At 42.3% G+C, this 18,352-nt stretch overlaps 1 protein-coding gene across 2 annotated transcripts in view; it reads right to left on the bottom strand.

Annotated features, from left to right (window-relative positions):
• Positions 1–2,431: 2,431 nt before the first annotated feature.
• The window catches only part of LOC134205379 (adenylate cyclase, germination specific), a 110,374-nt gene continuing 94,453 nt past the window's right edge, over positions 2,432–18,352 (bottom strand). Inside the window, exons 4-7 of one of the 2 annotated variants that reach the window (XM_062681748.1) lie at positions 17,650–17,773; positions 17,474–17,552; positions 17,277–17,416; positions 2,432–3,095 (exon numbers count right to left, since the gene is read on the bottom strand). In XM_062681748.1, coding sequence (XP_062537732.1) covers positions 2,887–3,095; positions 17,277–17,416; positions 17,474–17,552; positions 17,650–17,773 — 552 coding nt within the window. In that variant the 3' untranslated portion in view covers positions 2,432–2,886. Of the gene's footprint in view, positions 3,096–17,276; positions 17,417–17,473; positions 17,589–17,649; positions 17,774–18,352 lie in introns of both variants that reach the window. The other variant, XM_062681013.1, reaches the window with a different exon arrangement.

Genomic DNA, 18,352 nt, shown 5'->3' on the forward strand with positions numbered 1-18,352 from the left:
ACACCAACAATTCTATTTGGAGGTTCTGCTACAAGTGCACTACATAAACAACAAAGTCATTTGTAACTTCATTGTAGCTTATACGGAACATGCAGGGGACTGTCAAAAATAAAATACTGTCAGCTGAGCTCTAAGTGTTTTGCTACATATCAGAAACATTGTCGTAACAGCAATGAACCGAAGTGTTATTATTTCTGCAACTTATCTGTTTTGTTTCTGATATGAAACACATCGAATTTTAAACCACCCAAGAAGTCAGATGGGTAGAATATTGCGACGCCACTTAAAAGGAAATGAAACATTGTGATTTCCTGAAACTGGGAAGTAGCTTTAATGAGACTCGATGTATTGCCAGTGTCTTCAATGCAATTCATTAGGAACAAACACCTATTTGAAAGATGTTGCACGTGCTGCTTGGGTAAGATTCCGTAAAGGAGTATCGATGGTAGATGCAATTCGAACAGTGCTCGAGAGTGCTGAGAAGGCGTCCAAACGGAAGAGACTAGGAGATTGATACTGCGCAGTGGCTACGATAGAGTTCAATAGTTCCAGCTTTGTGGCGATTGCCGCAACACTGCACAGAATGCGGGCTCCAGACTATCTTTGTCATATCAAAAAAAGCTACTTCCAGAGCACAGTCTTGGCGAACGTCACGATTATTATTATTATCAGACTAAGGCCGGAGTGGCCTGTGCTGCACGTAAAAGACTTCTCCATTCAGCTCGGTCCATGGCTGCACTTCGCCAACCACGCAGTCTTCGGAGGGTCCGCAAATCGTCCTTCACCTGATCGATCCACCTTGCCCGCTGTGCACCTCGCCTTCTTGTTCCCGTCGGATCGTTGTCGAGAACCATTTTCACCGGATTACTGTCCGACATTCTGGCTACGTGCCCGGCCCACCACAGTCTTCCGATTTTCGCGGTGTGAACGATGGATGGTTCTCCCAACAGCTGATGCAACTCGTGGTTTATTCGCCTCCTCCACGTACCGTCCACCATCTGCACCCCACCATAAATGGTACGCAACACTTTCCTTTCAAAAACTCCAAGTGCGCGTTGGTCCTCCACGAGCATCGTCCAGGTCTCGTGTCCGTAGAGAACTACCGGTCTTATAAGCGTTTTGTAGATAGTCAGTTTGGTACGGCGGCGAACTCTATTCGATCGGAGCGTCTTGCGGAGTGCAAAGTACGTACGATTTCCAGCCACTATGCCCCTCCGAATTTCTCTGCTGGTATCGTTATCGGCGGTCACCAGTGAGCCCAAGTACACGAATTCTTCAACCACCTCGATTTCGTCACCACCGATAGAAACTCGTGGTGGGTGGCTTACATTGACCTCTCTTGAGCCTCTTCCTATCATGTACATCGTCTTCGACGTGTTGATGACTAGTCCAATCCGTTTAGCTTCGCTTTTCAGTCTGATGTAGGCTTCCTCCATCCTCTCAAAGTTACGTACCATGATATCAATGTCATCGGCGAAACCAAATAACTGGACGGACTTCGTGAAAATCGTACCACCCGTGTCAATCCCTGCCCTTCGTATTACTCCCTCCAAAGCGATGTTGAATAGCAGACACGAAAGACCATCGCCTTGCCGTAACCCTCTACGCGTTTCGAAGGGACTCGAGAATGCCCCTGAAACTCGAACTACGCACATCACCCGATCCATCGTCGCCTTGATCAACCGTATGCAGCCGGCGAACGTCACGAACAAATGGCAAAAATCCATGTGTTTTACAGCGGGTATTCCTCAAGATTCCATACTCGGTCCAACCGTCTGTAATGGAATGGAATGGAATGTATGATGGAGTTCTGACACTGCGGCTGCCCAGGAAAGTGAAAATCGTGAGTTTTGCGAACGACGTATCATTAACAAGAAGTAGGTGCTATCAGTCAGCAACTGCAAAGCGAAGGTAATGAACGTGATAACTAGGATCAAGCCAAACGTTGGCGGTCCCAGAAGCAGCACGACGCGTCTGCTAGCCAGTGTCTCGTTATCGATACTGCGGTATGGGGCTCCTGCACAGAAACAAATCCATATCCATGATAATGAACATAAACTCATAAAATCATAGAATTTGTCAGATCATGAAACCATGATAATAGTTCACGATTTCAGGAACTTTATTCATGAAGCTCTGCTCATCAGTCGATAATATGCATAGCCTGTTATACTTCGATTGTTCCGTTCCCAAGAAGCACTCAGTGGACTCAAGTTCGATCCTCGTGTTGAACCTTTTGGGATGGGATTGTGCCCATTTGCATCATCCTGGGAAAGATGGTGAGAAATCATTCGATTGCAATGTGACAACAGGAGTGGAGCAGTACAAAGAAAATAAGATGGACCCACGGGCTTATTCCAAACTTACCAAAGTGGATGAACAGTTCTTGCTCAATCCTATCGAAATAAAGCACAAAATTTTCGATGGAACATTTCTGTTTTTATTGTATAATCTCTCCTTTTTTCAACATCACATACATAAGTGTGATTCATTACACATGTTATTGTATATTGTTTTTTATGTTATATCACATGAAGGACACGCATTATAAACTAGGAAACATTTAGATAGATACAGTCAGCAATTTATTTGTAATCAGTTATGCATTACTAATTGAACAATCAGTTTGTTTATTACCCTCCAAAAATTCTTTCCCTCGTCATATTGGAGTAATAAGTTTAACGTGTAAATATTTCCTTTGTCCACACACCTGGAGCCCGTTCATGTCCTGTCATACAAGTAAAACTTAATAACTATGGAACTTAAATATAAGGCTTTAGTTTCTGTGTATTGTTTCGGCCATTGTTTGTGGGTGTTTGTGTACTCTGTATTCTTACATCGAATTGTAATTTGTATCCTTGGGTATCGGTGCACTGCTAATTCTGTTTAAACAATCTTCAGATAAACCGGCTGCATATCGGCGTACCAGGCTACCTCTCCGTGGTGGTTCGGGATTGCACCTTCCCGGCAGGTAAGCCAGTACGTGTCCATTAAGCCTTTTCCCTTCACGTCGATAAGTCCCCTGTGTTCGGTTTTGAAGCCGCCGATTTTGACTAGTTCATCGTTCATCTCAGTGGAAATGTGAATTTTGAGTGCTGGAAATAAAGTAGATTTTGAAATGTTATCAGGTGTTATTTAAGTCCACAAAATATTGATTCAGGGTGCACCATGGTTCAAAAAATTTATTTTGTTCCACATCACCCATTGGATTCTGTCTCATGTTCTGGGTCTCATCCGTAAATTTGTGCTTATTTAGATAAAAACTAGGGGAAATGTGAGTAAGTCCGGCACTGTGGATAAGCCTGTCGCCCCCAGACTTTGACAAGAAATCATTTTTCAATTAACTTTATGACCTCATGTAATGTCAGCTTTTCTTAGTTTTGCTATTCTGAATCACATAAAACCTATGATGAACTGAATGTCAAGAGAATTAACAAAACAAGTGCAAACATCGCCGCCGCGTTGCCGGCGTTTAAGGGCACTCCTCACGGAATCCAATTTTCAAGGAACTCGCGTTATCAAGGGCACACCATTCGATGCGGAAGCAACGCACAGCTGTCATTTTTATTTTTTCAGTTTTGCTGCGTCGCAGCATGCGTGAAAAAATAGAAATGACAGTTGGGCGTTAATTCCGTATCGAGTGGTGTGCCCTTGAAAACGTGAGTACTTTGAAGTTTGGATTCCGTGAGGAGTGCCCTTAAGGTCACTCCTGACGGAATCCAAGTTTCAAAGTGCTCGCGTTTTCGAGGGCACCCCACTCGATACGGAAGCAACGCACAACTGTCATTTTTATTTTTTCACGCATGCTGCGACGCAGCAAAGCTAAATCAACAAAAATGACAGTTGTGCGTTGCTTCCATATCGAGTGGTGTGCTCTCGAAAACGCGAGCACTTTGAAACTTGGATTCCGTCAGGAGTGACCTTAAAAAGCTTTCAGAACATCAGTTTTTTCGTACAAACATTCTTTTGTGTACTCTTTGCTGTCATTAAGGTGGACTGAAAGGTGCCTATGATCAAAGATTTATTTATTATGGTGCTTTTGGAAAAAAAATCATAAGGGTTGTGTACAAGACACGACCGCCCGACGTAAACTACGTAAAACAGTTTGGTGAAATGAAGAATCTAGCAAGTCTCATCATTCATGAATATTGCTCTTTTAATTACTTATGAGACAACACTGGTTTCGAGCAATATTCAAAACATGAAATTTGTTGAATACGACAATTTAAAATTTACTTTTTGAAAGTAACTGATATATTTATGTAATTCAGCCAAATTTGTTAAATTCTCGAAATATGTATAATATGAGAAGTTTAGTTTTGTTTGTTCAATTTGTTAGGGTTTTCACTTTAAAAAATTCAATTTCATTGTTGTTTTTTTTCGAAAAATCTTCTAAATGAGCTTAACTAAATTTGGGTATTTCTATTGCAAATAATATTTTGTAAGGTTAAATTGCAATCTTTACTGAATTTAACCATTAAAATGTCAGTAATCAAGGATAATTACCGTCAAATCGCTGAAGGCGCATCTCGGTGAACAAAGCGAATTCGTGATTTTGCTACTGACGGCATCGTTTTGATTGAACTGTCGCCATCGCCATTTGCACTTTCTTGCAGTTCTGCGTAACTAATAGAAGTTTGTCTCGAGTCAATTTTATATTGTTATTTTTCGCATTGGAAATCACTAAGAGAACATAATCAAATTCATAATCTTGCTAGAAGATTTTACTGAAAGCCAAGAGTGTGCTGGTCACTAGTGGTTGCACTCTGGAAAAATCCTCTCAGCTTAACAACATTTTTCCAAGATAATGATGGTCATCAAAAGAATCGATTTACTTTAAATGACTATCAGCAATTACCGCAGCTCCACCATTGACGACGCGACCAACATCAACGCGGCAGCCTTTGTCGCTTGGACCGCAACCGGACGAAATTTTCACTCCCGTGAGGCTGCCGTCCCGACCGTCGCTCTACCATCGTTGACTGCCGCCTATCGCTGTGGGATGCCTTTGTCGCTGAGATCGCTACCCAACGCCATGATCCACTCTCCGCCCGACATTCACCTCCCATGCTGGTTCAAGGCAACAAATGAAGCATCGTGTCCGCTCTCTGAAAATGCTCGAATGAAAATGACGCGCGCGTCCGAGACAAGAGCTTTTATGCATAGAGAAATGGAGCGATGGGCGAAAAGGACCGTAACTTATAACAAACTGATGTCCGTCTTGGGGATACAGGATTATTGATTGGGTCTGAATATTTACTGGGTTTGGAAAGAATTAAAATTTCCACTAGTTTAACGTTGATAATCAAAATTTCAATAAAACTTATCAAATTGGTGAAGAGTTTCCGAAGCGCTTGATATATAAATCTCAAAAATCCATCAAAAGTAAAGATTAACGTTTAAAATCTTACATAATTACGTGACGGTCCCCAATTTTGAGATTTTCATCTTACGCCCTGTATCAGAGCCTCCACCTTAGACGTAGTTCACATCAAAATGCGATCACATTACCAATTTACTATTCATATGAATATACAGGGGATGTCCAAAATAACTGGGATAGGCAAATTCAAGGCATAATTAGATGTGTTGTAACTATGTAAATTATTATCCGATTTGGACAATTCAGAGATGCCTGAACTAGAAATTTGATGTGGTTTCACCATATGTTCATGGAACCGACAATGGCCGACATGGCCATCGGATACCGGAGAAATTCCGGGTTTTTCGAAGGTAGATTCAGAACCGTAAATTTGTGGTGGGTATTAGGATAAGTTGTGGTTGAAAACAGAATAATATTAGTAACCACAAAGTAGGGCTCTTACTGATTGGAACCATATGTTTAAATTCGAATCAAGTGAGATATGGGCATTTGTTTAGAATCGGCTCCGATCGGGAGTTTTAAAATGGACCAGGCCACAAATTCATTTGAATCAAGCTTTTTGATCGATCTTCCATTATGATTACATTCCAGAAGTCTTCTGTCACGTCAAGAATGAAAAACCAACCAAAAATACGGATTCTGAAGTCGCTGGGGTACCCCCGGGGAACCCGTAGAGGGGACATTTCAGTTTTGATACCAAAGCTAGCCATTCGACGGTTCGTTTTTCATGGTTTTCTATCAGGGAGTGAGGTATGAGTATAAAATGGACCATTGGCGGCTTTGACCGCTTCCGGGCCCTGTGGATTGTCCCCGGAGAACCAGTAGAAGGGGAAGTTTCTGTTTTACCCCCAAAAGTGGTCATTCGAAGGTTCGTTTTTCATGGCTTTCTATCAGAAAGTGAGGTATGAGTATAAAATGTACAATTGACGGCTTTGCCCGCTTCCGGGACCTACGGCTTGTCCCCGGGAAACCCGTAAAAGGGGCATTCCAGTTTTGGCACCAAAGCTAGTTATTCCACGGCTCGTTCTTTATGGTTTTCGATCGGGAAGAGAGCTATGAATATAAAATTGATCATTGATGACTCTGACCGCTTCCGCGACCTCTGGATTACTCCCAGGAGAACCTGTAAAAAGGTCTTTTCGGATTTAGGTCAAAACTAGTCATACGACGGATCTTTTTTCAAACACGGTTTAAAAAAATGTCTTCCTTTTACTTCCACTAATTCGTTTTTTGGTATCTACATAAATACGTAATTCATTCACCACTTGTGGACATATTCAGTGTGTTGTTTATCGTTTTATTAGTCGAACATTTTCCCCTAAGACGCTCGCAAATAATTATTAATCTAAATTAATGATTTTGTGTGTGTTACTTCTACGTGAAGTTAAACGATTTACAATGATATGGAAATGCTAATATCATCTTCCAAACTTGGACGTACATGTTCATGATAGAATTAGAGGCGAAAGTATAAAATTGATAGTTCCGTTAGGATACGGCAGGCATGAAGAATGTTTTTATAGAAGTCGATTTGAAAGCGAGTGGAGGGCAATATTTGTGATGGCACATATCACACGACCTTACTTCTGCCAAACTCCCGTATGAAGGGGGAGGGAAGAATATCAGTGTGGAAGCTGATATATCTCCACTGGCAAAAGGAAGGTGGTTTGATTTGCTCATATGCCATAGCATGTGGAAGGATTTTCTGTCGACGAGTACTGTCTCCAAATTTCTAATATGACATCAGCATCTAGTCGAATAGGATTTTTATTACACAGTTCTGTTTTCTCATTGCGTCCGTCTCGTCGACAGGACAGGACAGAAAGTGTGGAAAAGCGGGCATCGAGCGGCTACCTTCTACCAAAGCTGTGGCACCACCAACGAGCTGGGAACCGGCTTCATAGTGCTGGGTAAGATGCGCCAACACGTGATTGGGTGGCAGCCAATCAACGCAAGGATGTGCAAGCTGAGGATTAAAGGCCGTTTCTTCAACTATAGCATCATCAACGTGCACTGCCCACACGAAGGGAGACCCGACGACGAGAAAGAAGCGTTCTACGCACAGCTGGAACAGACATACGATGGATGCCCACTGCGGGACGTCAAAATCGTCATCGGTGACATGAACGCTCAGGTAGGAAGGGAGGAAATGTATAGACCGGTCATCGGACCGGATAGTCTGCACACCGTATCGAATGACAACGGCCATCGATGCATAAACTTCGCAGCCTCCCGCGGATTGGTAGTCCGAAGCACCTTCTTTCCCCGCAAAAATATCCACAAGGCCACATGGAGATCACCTAACCAAGAAACGGAAAACCAAATCGACCACGTTCTAATCGACGGTAAATTCTTCTCCGACATCACGAACGTCCGCACTTACTGCAGTGCGAATATTGATTCCGACCACTACCTCGTTGCAGTATGCCTGCGCTCAAAACTCTCGACGGTGTACAACACGCGTCGAAGTCGGACGCCGTGGCTTAACATTGGGCGGCTACAAGACGGTAGACTAGCCCAAGAATACGCGCAGCAGCTGGAAGTGGCACTCCCAACGGAAGAGCAGCTAGGCGCAGCGCAGCGTCTCTTGAAGATGGCTGGAGAGATATTCGATCCGCCATTGGTAGCACCGCAACCGCTGCACTTGGCACGGTGCCCCCGGATCAGAGAAACGACTGGTTTGAGCGCGAATGTGAGCAGTTAGTAGAAGAGAAGAATGCGGCATGGGCGAGAAAGCTGCAACACCACACGAGGGCGAACGAGGCACGATATAAACAGGCGCGGAACAGACAAAACTCGATTTTCCGGAGGAAAAAGCGTCAGCAGAAAGATCTAGACCGTGAAGAGACGGAGCAACTGTACCGCGCTAATAACACACGAAAGTTCTATGAGAAGTTGAACCTTTCACATGAGGGCCACGTGCCACAGCCCGATATGTGTAAGGACATAAACGGGAACCTTCTTACGAACGAGCGTGAGGTGATCCAAAGGTGGCGGCAGCACTACGAAGAGCACCTGAATGGCGATGTAGCAGACGAAGATGGCGGTATGGTGATAGACCTAGGGGAACGCGAGCAGGATATAATTCTACCGGCTCCGGATCTTCAGGAAATCCAGGAGGAGATTGGCCGGCTGAAGAACAACAAAGCCCCTGGAGTTGACCAACTACCAGGAGAGCTATTTAAACACGGTGGTGAGGCACTGGCTAGAGCGCTGCACTGGGTCATTACCAAGATTTGGGAGGAGGAAGTTTTGCCGCAGGAGTGGATGGAAGGTGTCGTGTGTCCCATCTACAAAAAGGGCGATAAGCTGGATTGTAGCAACTACCGCGCAATCACATTGCTGAACGCCGCCTACAAGGTACTCTCCCAAATTTTATGCCGTCGACTAGCACCAATTGCAAGGGAGTTCGTGGAGCAGTACCAGGCGGGTTTTATGGGCGAACGCCATTCGCCAAGTACTGCAGAAATGCCGCGAATACAACGTGCCCACACATCATCTATTCATCGACTTCAAAGCCGCATATGATACAATCGATCGGGACCAGCTATGGCAGCTAATGCACGAAAACGGATTTCTGGATTTCTGACTGCCGAAAATGATACCAGCAGAGAAATTCGGAGACGCATAGTGGCTGGAAATCGTACATACTTTGGACTCCGCAAGACGCTCGGATCGAATAGAGTTCGCCGCCGTACCAAACTGACTATCTACAAAACGCTCATTAGACCGGTAGTCCTCTACGGACACGAGACCTGGACGATGCTCGTGGAGGACCAACGCGCACTTAGAGTTTTCGAAAGGAAAGTGCTGCGTACCATCTATGGTGGGGTGCAGATGGCGGACGGTACGTGAAGGAGGCGAATGAACCACGAGTTGCATCAGCTGCTGGGAGAACCATCCATCGTTCACACCGCGAAAATCGGACGACTGCGGTGGGCCGGGCACGTAGCCAGAATGTCGGACAGTAACCCGGTGAAAATGGTTCTCGACAACGATCCGACGGGCACAAGAAGGCGAGGTGCGCAGCCGGCAAGGTGGATCGATCAGGTGGAAGATGACTTGCGGACCCTCCGTAGACTGCGTGGTTGGCGACGAGTAGCCATGGACCGAGCCGAATGGAGAAGACTCTTATATACCGCACAGGCCACTTCGGCCTTAGTCTGAATAAATAATAATATCATTGTAAATTATCTAATAAAATCTTTTTTCATAGTTTTCTATCAGGAAGCGAGGTATGATTATAGAATATATTATTGACGACTTTGTCCGCTTTCGGAACCTATGCATTGCTCCAAGGAAATCTGATGAAGTATAGACATTTCAGTTTTAGCGCCAAAACAGGTCACTGGACAGCTCTTTTTCATGGTTTTCTTTCAGAAAGCGCAGTATGAATATAAAATGGATCATTGAAGGCTCTGACCACTTCTGAAACCTACCAACTAAAGGGAGCATTCCAGTTTTTGCGCCGAAACTAATCATTCGACCGTTGTTTTTCATGGTTTTTGATCAGGAAGCGATGTTTAAATATAAGATGGACTATTGACGATTCTGACCGCTTCCGGAACCTACGGATTGCTCCAGGAGAGCCTGTAGAATGGGACATTTCAGTTTTAGTGCCAGAAGAAGTCGTTCGATGACCAGAAGTCATTCGAAAACCATGAAAAAAGAACCGTCGAATGACTAAATTTGGAGCCAAAACTTGAATATCCCCTCTACGGGTTCCCCCGGAACAATCCGTAAGTCCCGGAAGCGGTCAAAGCCATCAATGGTTCATTTTATACTCTAAACTCACTTTCTGATAGAGAACCATTAAAAACGAACCGTCGAATGCCCAGTTCTGGCGCTAAAACTGAAATGTCCCCTCCACAGGTTCCCCGGAGACAATCTACAGGTCCCGCAAGCGGTCAAAGCCGTCAATGGTCCATTTTATACTCATACCTCGCTTCCTGATAGAAAACCATGAAAAAACGAACCATATGGCTAGCTTTGGTGTCAAAACTGAAATGTCCCCTCTACGGGTTCCCTGGGGGCGCCCCAGCGACTTCAGAATCCGTATTTTTGATTGGTTTTCCATTCATGACGTGACAGAAGACTTCTGAAATGTAATCATAATGGAAGGTCGGTCAAAAAGCTTGATTCAAATGAATTTGTGCGCAACCTTTCCGTTGGAAGCGCCATCCAACACCATCGATGGGAACGAATTTTCTGCAGCAAGAACGCCGACGACCACCACCGATGCTGATAGATAACCGTTGGGGCCGCTTCTCACGAAATTTCGACCAAATGAAGCGCACCTATGCTGATGCTGGGACTGCTCTACCCTCTCCGCGATATATCGAACGAAATAGCTCACGCGCGTGGGAAAGCAGCTTTCATGTAAGCAATAAAGTAAAACATGTAGCCACGCCCTTTTGTAAAGTGTTATGGTTGCAAATAATATTTGCACTCATATCGATAACAAAGAGCCGGGACTAATGGGCTTCCTTTATTAATTACAAGAAAGGTGCTTCCCGCGCGCGCGGGACATTTTGTTCAAGCTGTCGCGGAGAACGATCCCAGCATCGGCGGCGGTCGTCGGTGAATTGCTGCAACGTCAACACTTTTCAGTAAGAATCTTGCGTGAAAATTTCACTTTTCGCCGACGACAGCCGAAGCGATAATTTATCGCTGAAACGCCTTCCACCCATGCCAATCAAAAGTCCATTGCAGCGTCTTCCTCCGAAGGGTGCTTATGATTTCGCTGATTCTTTACGACTGAACTATCTGTCGTTGTCCAGCGATTGTGAAGAGAATTAATTTCAGATCAACTTCCTCTAGAACAAATGGTGATTTCCAAAGAACCTATTTATCTTTAACAATGTGTATTAATAATCACTCATAGCGACAGAACAAAATTCGAAATCTTGCGTGAAAACTTTACTTTCTACCGACGACAGGCAAATCGGCATAGTGAAAAAAAAATTGTAGCAAACATCAATACTGACGCCATACGATTTTCTTCAGTCATAATGCGAATCAATTGTTTGCATCGTCTCCTTCCGACAGTTGCTTGGGATTCAACTACCAACGTTAGCGTTGCGCTTTGAATAAAGTTCATATCGGAACAGAATCATCAACAGGAAAAATACAAAGTTAGAGTCTCGCGGGAAAATTTCATGTAGTGTCGACAACATCCAAATCGTTGCAAACGCCACATTAGTGAATAAATTGCTGTAGCAATCATCTGCTGACAGCCTATGCTCGGATCGGCACTAATCCTATGATTCCGCTACCGATGCCAAACAATTATGATTTGTTCTATGAAGAAAGTTCTTCTAATATCAACTTTCTGAATCACTAAAATCATATAACTCCGAATTACGCTAGAAAATTCTCCAGTTCCTAGCGGTTGCAATTTAGAAAAATTATTTCAACTTAACCTTCCTCCCAAATATAATGATGGTCCTGAAAAGAACCGATTGTTTGTTGCTGGAACCGATTAATTTCCACTTCTGTGCCTTATTAACAGCAACCACTGGGCTGCGCGACCGCTATCCGATGATTCGGCTCAACGGATGCCGTCGATTGCAAGATACGCCGAAGATGGAACACGGATGCAAATGATGTGCTGCTGCTGCCCCGACCGCGAAAAAATGTCATCCGCACCACCACAGCCGTTGTCACTGGGACCGCTTCTAGACGCCCTGGTCCGCTCTCCGTGACATCCAGAATGAAAATACTGCAATCTGATGTCCGTGTTGGGGATTTATGAACGGGATTGATTATTTCTGAATTAGTTTTTAGTTAGTCTAAATTAGTTAGTTTAACGTTGATAATCAATAGTATCAATAGAATTGGCAAATTGCTGGAGAGTTTCAGAATCGATTGATAAGCAAATGTCGAAAATCCATCGTGATCATCGTGAAAATCAATCGATCCTAATTTCTTGACGGTCTCGAATTTGGAAATTTCCGTTTTACACCCTGTATCTGAGTTTTCCCCTTAGACTAGGGACGTTCCGATACTTCCGATATATCGGAATATCGATATTTTTGTTTCGATATCCGATATTTTTGTATCGATATTTTGCTTTCAATATATCGGTCATATCGATATCGACAAATGGCATTATATTTTGTGAAAGAAAATTCTTCAAAATGGATAGTGTGTGGTGTGCGCTGCCAAATGGTTTTGGCTACTCGACACGTTGCATTGACACGCCGTTGGGCAACAACTGTCACGCCGCTGGTCCTTGAATCCTCACGGGAATTCAATTATATATTTGACGTGGTAAATTTGATAAATTATAGCTTTAGGAATTAGAAAGAGATTTGTGGAAATGAGAATTTGGAAGAATTTGAAAACAAATGAAAATTTTCTGACGAAATTCAAAAGAATGCTCATTAGGAATGAAGGAGAATTTCCTTAAAATCAATTTTAATTGGGAAAGTTTTTTGATCACCGTACATGACTCAATCATTATTGATTTATTGGCATTAGGCAGAATAACAGCGATTTCAACAATGCTGTTCTCACAACTGGCCCTCTACTAAAAAAAAAAAAAAAATTTTCAATTTCTGTTCGCTTCATACTCGTCGCTCGCTTGTGACACCTATCCATACTGTTCTTCATTGTTGCGCTCCCTCTTACTTTGAGCTTTAGATGTTGTACTCACCGATAAATGCCAATAAATCAATAATGATAAAATCAATTTTGAAGAATGTCCAAAAAATCGAAGAGAATTTCCTGCCGAAATTCCTGGGAATTTCATATTGTTTCAGATAATTTTTCGTGAAAGTTTAAGAGAATTTCCTTTTTTAATCCTAAGAATATTCCAATGGATTTTTCCGTAAAAATTCTGATTTTTTAATGAAATTAAGAAGAAACTTACGTGGAAATTCTGAAGAGAGAATTTTCTGTTTTTAAAAATCAGATTGACTTGAAGAGAAATACAGAAAAAAATGTCAATGGTATTTCAGCAAATTTCTCAAAACTTCATATGATTTTTTTCAAGCGAACGGAAAATATTGAGGTCAGTGTCATGCAAAAAAACACCGCCACTACCGGTTAAAACTACCATGAACGTCGCTGCCGAAAATTGTTGGACTTGCACACTATAGAAGCAGATTGGATTAAGTAATAGAGAAAAAAGTCTATTCCAATCATTATTGTATTACGCCTTTACAATACGTTAATACGAAACGTTAATACGAAAAAAATAATCTAATAACTATAACAAATATATTATAAATATTCTCATTTCTGAAATATCATATGATTTTCCGATATATCGATATTTAAATTCCAATATATCGGTGATATCGATACATTACTTTGATTCGATTATCGTATCGAATCAAATATCGATATTTTGAAGTATCGGAACGTCCCTACCTTAGACGTAGTTTACGTCAAAATTGTAGATCCCTGAGGAAAACCGAGACCAAGGGCCGAAACGTAGGAAACTAAACCAACGATTTTTGTGAGAATGAGCCACTAATGCCAAAGTTGTTATTGTCTCAATTAACTAGGTTTTCGTCACCAGATCGCTTTACCTTGATTCCCGAAAACAAGAAAATATCACATAAAATAATATTACAAAGCTTATCCTTGCCACGATGATGGCTGTGCACGAGGCTGCAAAACAGCACAGCCGATATCAATACAACCCAGAGGAATGCTCTTCCGTTTAATTGCGAAAATTGTGGATCCTTAATATCATCATTGCTCAGCCGGCACATTCTTTCATGTATACCGCCAAATAACGACGATGTGGGTGCTCGATGAGATGCCAAACCTCAATAGAGATTCTCACGTCCGAATGTGTGAGTGGCCGAGTTGAGTTAAAATGATTAATGTTTCCGTACACCCAGGTTTTTTTTACACGTTTTGGTTTTAGTCGTTTGAGACCTTCAGCGTCAACGAAACAATGAGTTAACCCCACGAAAAAAAATCACAAAAAATCAAAGAAAATTCAGGTGGTATTTAAAAAGCTGTGAAAGTTCGGGTTAACCGAGAAATTAATAAATTCCAACCGTGTAAAAAAAAACTGGGTGTATATTATTTAACGTGGTTTAACTCTTCTACAATAATTGTGACGACAGATCAATTTTGAGGTTATGACCAGAAGGAAAACCAAAATATATTTACATCTGACGAAGCAAACATTAATGTGCGTTAATGCGCCAAACGATACTCATGTCAATTGATTTATTGATTGATTCGTCGTTTCCATAAAGGTTCCCCCAAACACACGCGACGTGACAGTCGCGACGCGATTCTATCGCTTGGCGACAGCGATTCTGTCGCCGTTGGTATGGAAGCGTAAATCAAACATATCCTGCAGCGACCCAACGATCGAATCGCGGCGACTAGTTGTCGCCGTCGCGGCGATGAATTCGCTTAGGTCTGGGGAAGCCTTAATGCTACATTTAGACTAGACAAGTGAATTGAGCAAGTCGCTTGAATCGAACGCGAACTGAACGTGTAAACAACTTAAATAAATTCACTTGAACGCAAAGAAAGTTGAACATGTTCAACTTCTGGAAAGTCAATTGAATTCAACCGAGTTGTTCAATTCACTTGCCCTGTCAAAACGTAGCATAATCCTACATTTAGGCAGGGCAAGTAAATTGAACAAGTCGCTTGAATTTAGAGCGAATTGATTGTCTAAACACCTCCATTCAACTCACTTGAAGGAAAAGAAAGTTGAACAGGATCATCTTTTGGCAAGTCAATTGAATTCAACTGAGTTGTTCAACTCACTTGCCCTGTCAAGCATAATTGTTACAAAAACCCTGATTCATCCACCTAGCGGTGTTTGTGCCTTTCTCGTGCATTATATATACTAAAAAGACTTGAGTGTATTTTCTAGCGTGTTTTTTTACGTAAACTACACGGAACCGCGAAACAACTCACTTTATGGTTCCTTTCACTCAAATCCGCCCTTGCGTGGAAGAAGCCAAAAATAGGTTAAATGCGAAAAAAAACCCGGTAAGTAATTTGCCTTTACTCGTACTCCCGCGTTGAATTTTCACCCACTATGAAGTTTCACCAACTCAAATTTATGTTATTTTCACTCACTCGAGACTATGGTGAAAACAACTCAAATTTAGCTTCTTCCACGGAACAGCACACGTTGGGTCGATGCAGCTCTCTTTGTTTATAATATCATTCATGAGAGGGAGTGAGAAAACTATCTAATATTGAGTTAAAAATTTGTACTCCGAACTCAAAGTTGAGTTCTTTAAACTTTTTTTTTTAGGTTCTTTATTTTTTCTGTGTATGTCTAAGGGGAAGACTCGTAAACAGGGTGTAAAATGAAAATTTCAAAATTGGGGACCGTCACGAAATCATGTAAGATTTGTAACATTTATAGGTCCTTTATCTTTCAATGGATTTTAAAGATTTATATTTCAATCGATTCGCACTCTGTACCAATTTTCCAGTAGTATTGAAACTTTTGAGTATCAACGCTAAACTATTGAAAAATTTCAGGCATCATGCATCCCCTATACAGCGCGTTCCAATCCTTGATAATTGCCTACTTTTAGGGTATTATCAATTGCGGAACTGGGGTGTATGAATGGGGTGGTCCAGCTGCTAGACCCTCCCTGTGGGATGGTTCCTTCTCTTATATATAGAGCGGAATAATTGGTTCAGTGTACTATATTTGGTGTTACCTAGTTTACGTCGAGCGGTCGTATCTTGTATACAACCCCTTTTTTTTTTGTACAGAAATCGTATTTTGGCCATAGCTTTTGATCCCACAGTTCGATTTGGCCAATTTTAATAGGAAACTAATGAGACAGGATTCCCCATGGAATGCAACATGATCAAGATAAGTGTCTAAAAGATGAGTGAGTTTTATTTTGCGCACATACATACACACACGCACACACATACAGACAGACATCATCTCAATTGGTTGAGCTGAGTCGATTGGTATATAACACCATGGGTCTCCGGGCCTTCTACCACAAAATCGTCTTGGAAGTGAATGTATAGCCTTTTCGTTGCACCTTGGTGTACGAGAAAGGCAAAAAGGCAAGAATAGAAACAATTAAAAGGTTTTTATTTTTCACATTCATTGATTAAGTTTCATGAATTCCTTGTTCCAAAATTGGTAATTATTTTACTCACCTTGTCAGAAACTTATTCTTCTGCAATGAAGGAATAAATACCTATTTTGTGAATCGGGTTTCCTCATTGAATGGGAAAATAGACTTCTAACCATAATGGGTGTTTTTTTTTTTGCAATCAACCGTGTATGGTTCTGAGCTTATTTTATTCGAATGACCGTTCCAAATACCCTTGATATTGCGAGAGCAAAATTAAAGTGAGTTCATAAGTAGAGTTCAACGACTACTCTCCCACAGCTGGGAAACATCACTGCCGTAATTAGGCAAAGCGATGCGTTCGCCAATTTGTCAATGGTGTAAGGGAATTACGGTTCCCCAAACACACGGGACGCGCCTGTCGCCGTCGCTTGGCGACTGAAATTCTGTAAATGGAACATTGAATGCAGCGACTCAGCAATAGAGTCGCGGCTACTAGTTGTCGACGTCGCGACGATCGCTTCGATTTGGGGGAGCCTTTATTATTATCATGATTTTCAGTTTCAAAACATCAAACGGGAAAATGGGAATCGTGCTCAGGGGCCATATACATATTACGTAAGGGATTATCCGGGTATTTCGAACCCTCCTTCCGCCATGAAAGATTGTTTCATACAAATTTTGTTTTAATATATGGAGGGTAAAAAAAAAAGACAGACCCCCTCCCATCATAAACCCTTACGTAATTAGTGCACGGCCCCTAATGTGCGCTCGGCTTCCAACGGCAATGCAAGGCATGAATGAAATCGACAGACAGGTGGGCAATGGAGTATTGTCTAATTTAATTACAGTACCTTCTCCGGTGGACTCCATCCTGGACGCAGTATTCACCGTGTCTCCGAACAAGCAGTACCGGGGCATTTTGGTTCCGACGATCCCCGCCACAACCGGCCCCGTATGGATTCCGACCCGTATCTCTACCGGCTCGTTGGATCTAAAATAATGAGCAATTTCAGTATCTCAATCATCGTACAGCCACCCATGCACTCACTTGTGTGGAATGCTGAAGCACCCGGACGCGTCCAGCAGGTCCAGCGCCATGGTTGCAATCTCCGACACGTGCTTGTTACCTGTGAAATGGAAAAGTCCGCAAGTGCAAGGCAAGCCTTTTAATTGGTGATATGAGAAGAATGCCATCAGAACAAAGCTTAGGGGGAAATAAATCACCGTTCTTCACCGGGAGGCCCGACGCGACCATGTACGAGTCCCCGATGGTTTCGATCTTGTACACGTCGTAGCACTCGATGCGTTCGTCAAACATCCGATAGATGGCGTTCAGGAACGAGACCACCTGTAGAAGCGGAAAACCGGTTGCGTGTAGGGAGAGACAAACGCGGGAGAAAAATATTAATGAACGTGTCGAGTGATTGATGATGAATCTCGTATTTGTTATATATCGTGGATTCAATGGCGGCTTTAGAACTATGATGGATATAGATTTTTTTTGCATTTCCGCTTGGCATCTGATATAGATGAAGTCCTTGAGACAGAAGTGTCATTTCCGGATTATCAAAATTCCAGATATTTTCGTATCCGTAAAACACCATTCAAAACTAACAAGTAGGTTTCTACGCAGAATAAAAATATCATCGGTAGAGTATCAATAAAAGAAAACATTCTAAATGAAAAAAAAAAAGAAAACATGAGAAATTTATATTTGTTGAAATTAAAGTGCTGCACCTTACTCTGTAAATCTGATATGCATGCCTCTTTCTAGACTTTCAAGACATAGAGAGTAGGACCATTTGGGCAGCAACCCCTATTCAGGTCCGCAACGTTCATTACTCGATTGCTTTCCAACCACATGACTTGATTTTGATTTGATTCGGTTCTAATGCGCCCGAGTAATAAACGTTGCGGACGGGAATAG

The sequence above is a fragment of the Armigeres subalbatus genome, chromosome 1 (genome assembly GCF_024139115.2).
Source record: "Armigeres subalbatus isolate Guangzhou_Male chromosome 1, GZ_Asu_2, whole genome shotgun sequence".
Taxonomy (NCBI): Eukaryota; Metazoa; Arthropoda; class Insecta; order Diptera; family Culicidae; genus Armigeres; species Armigeres subalbatus.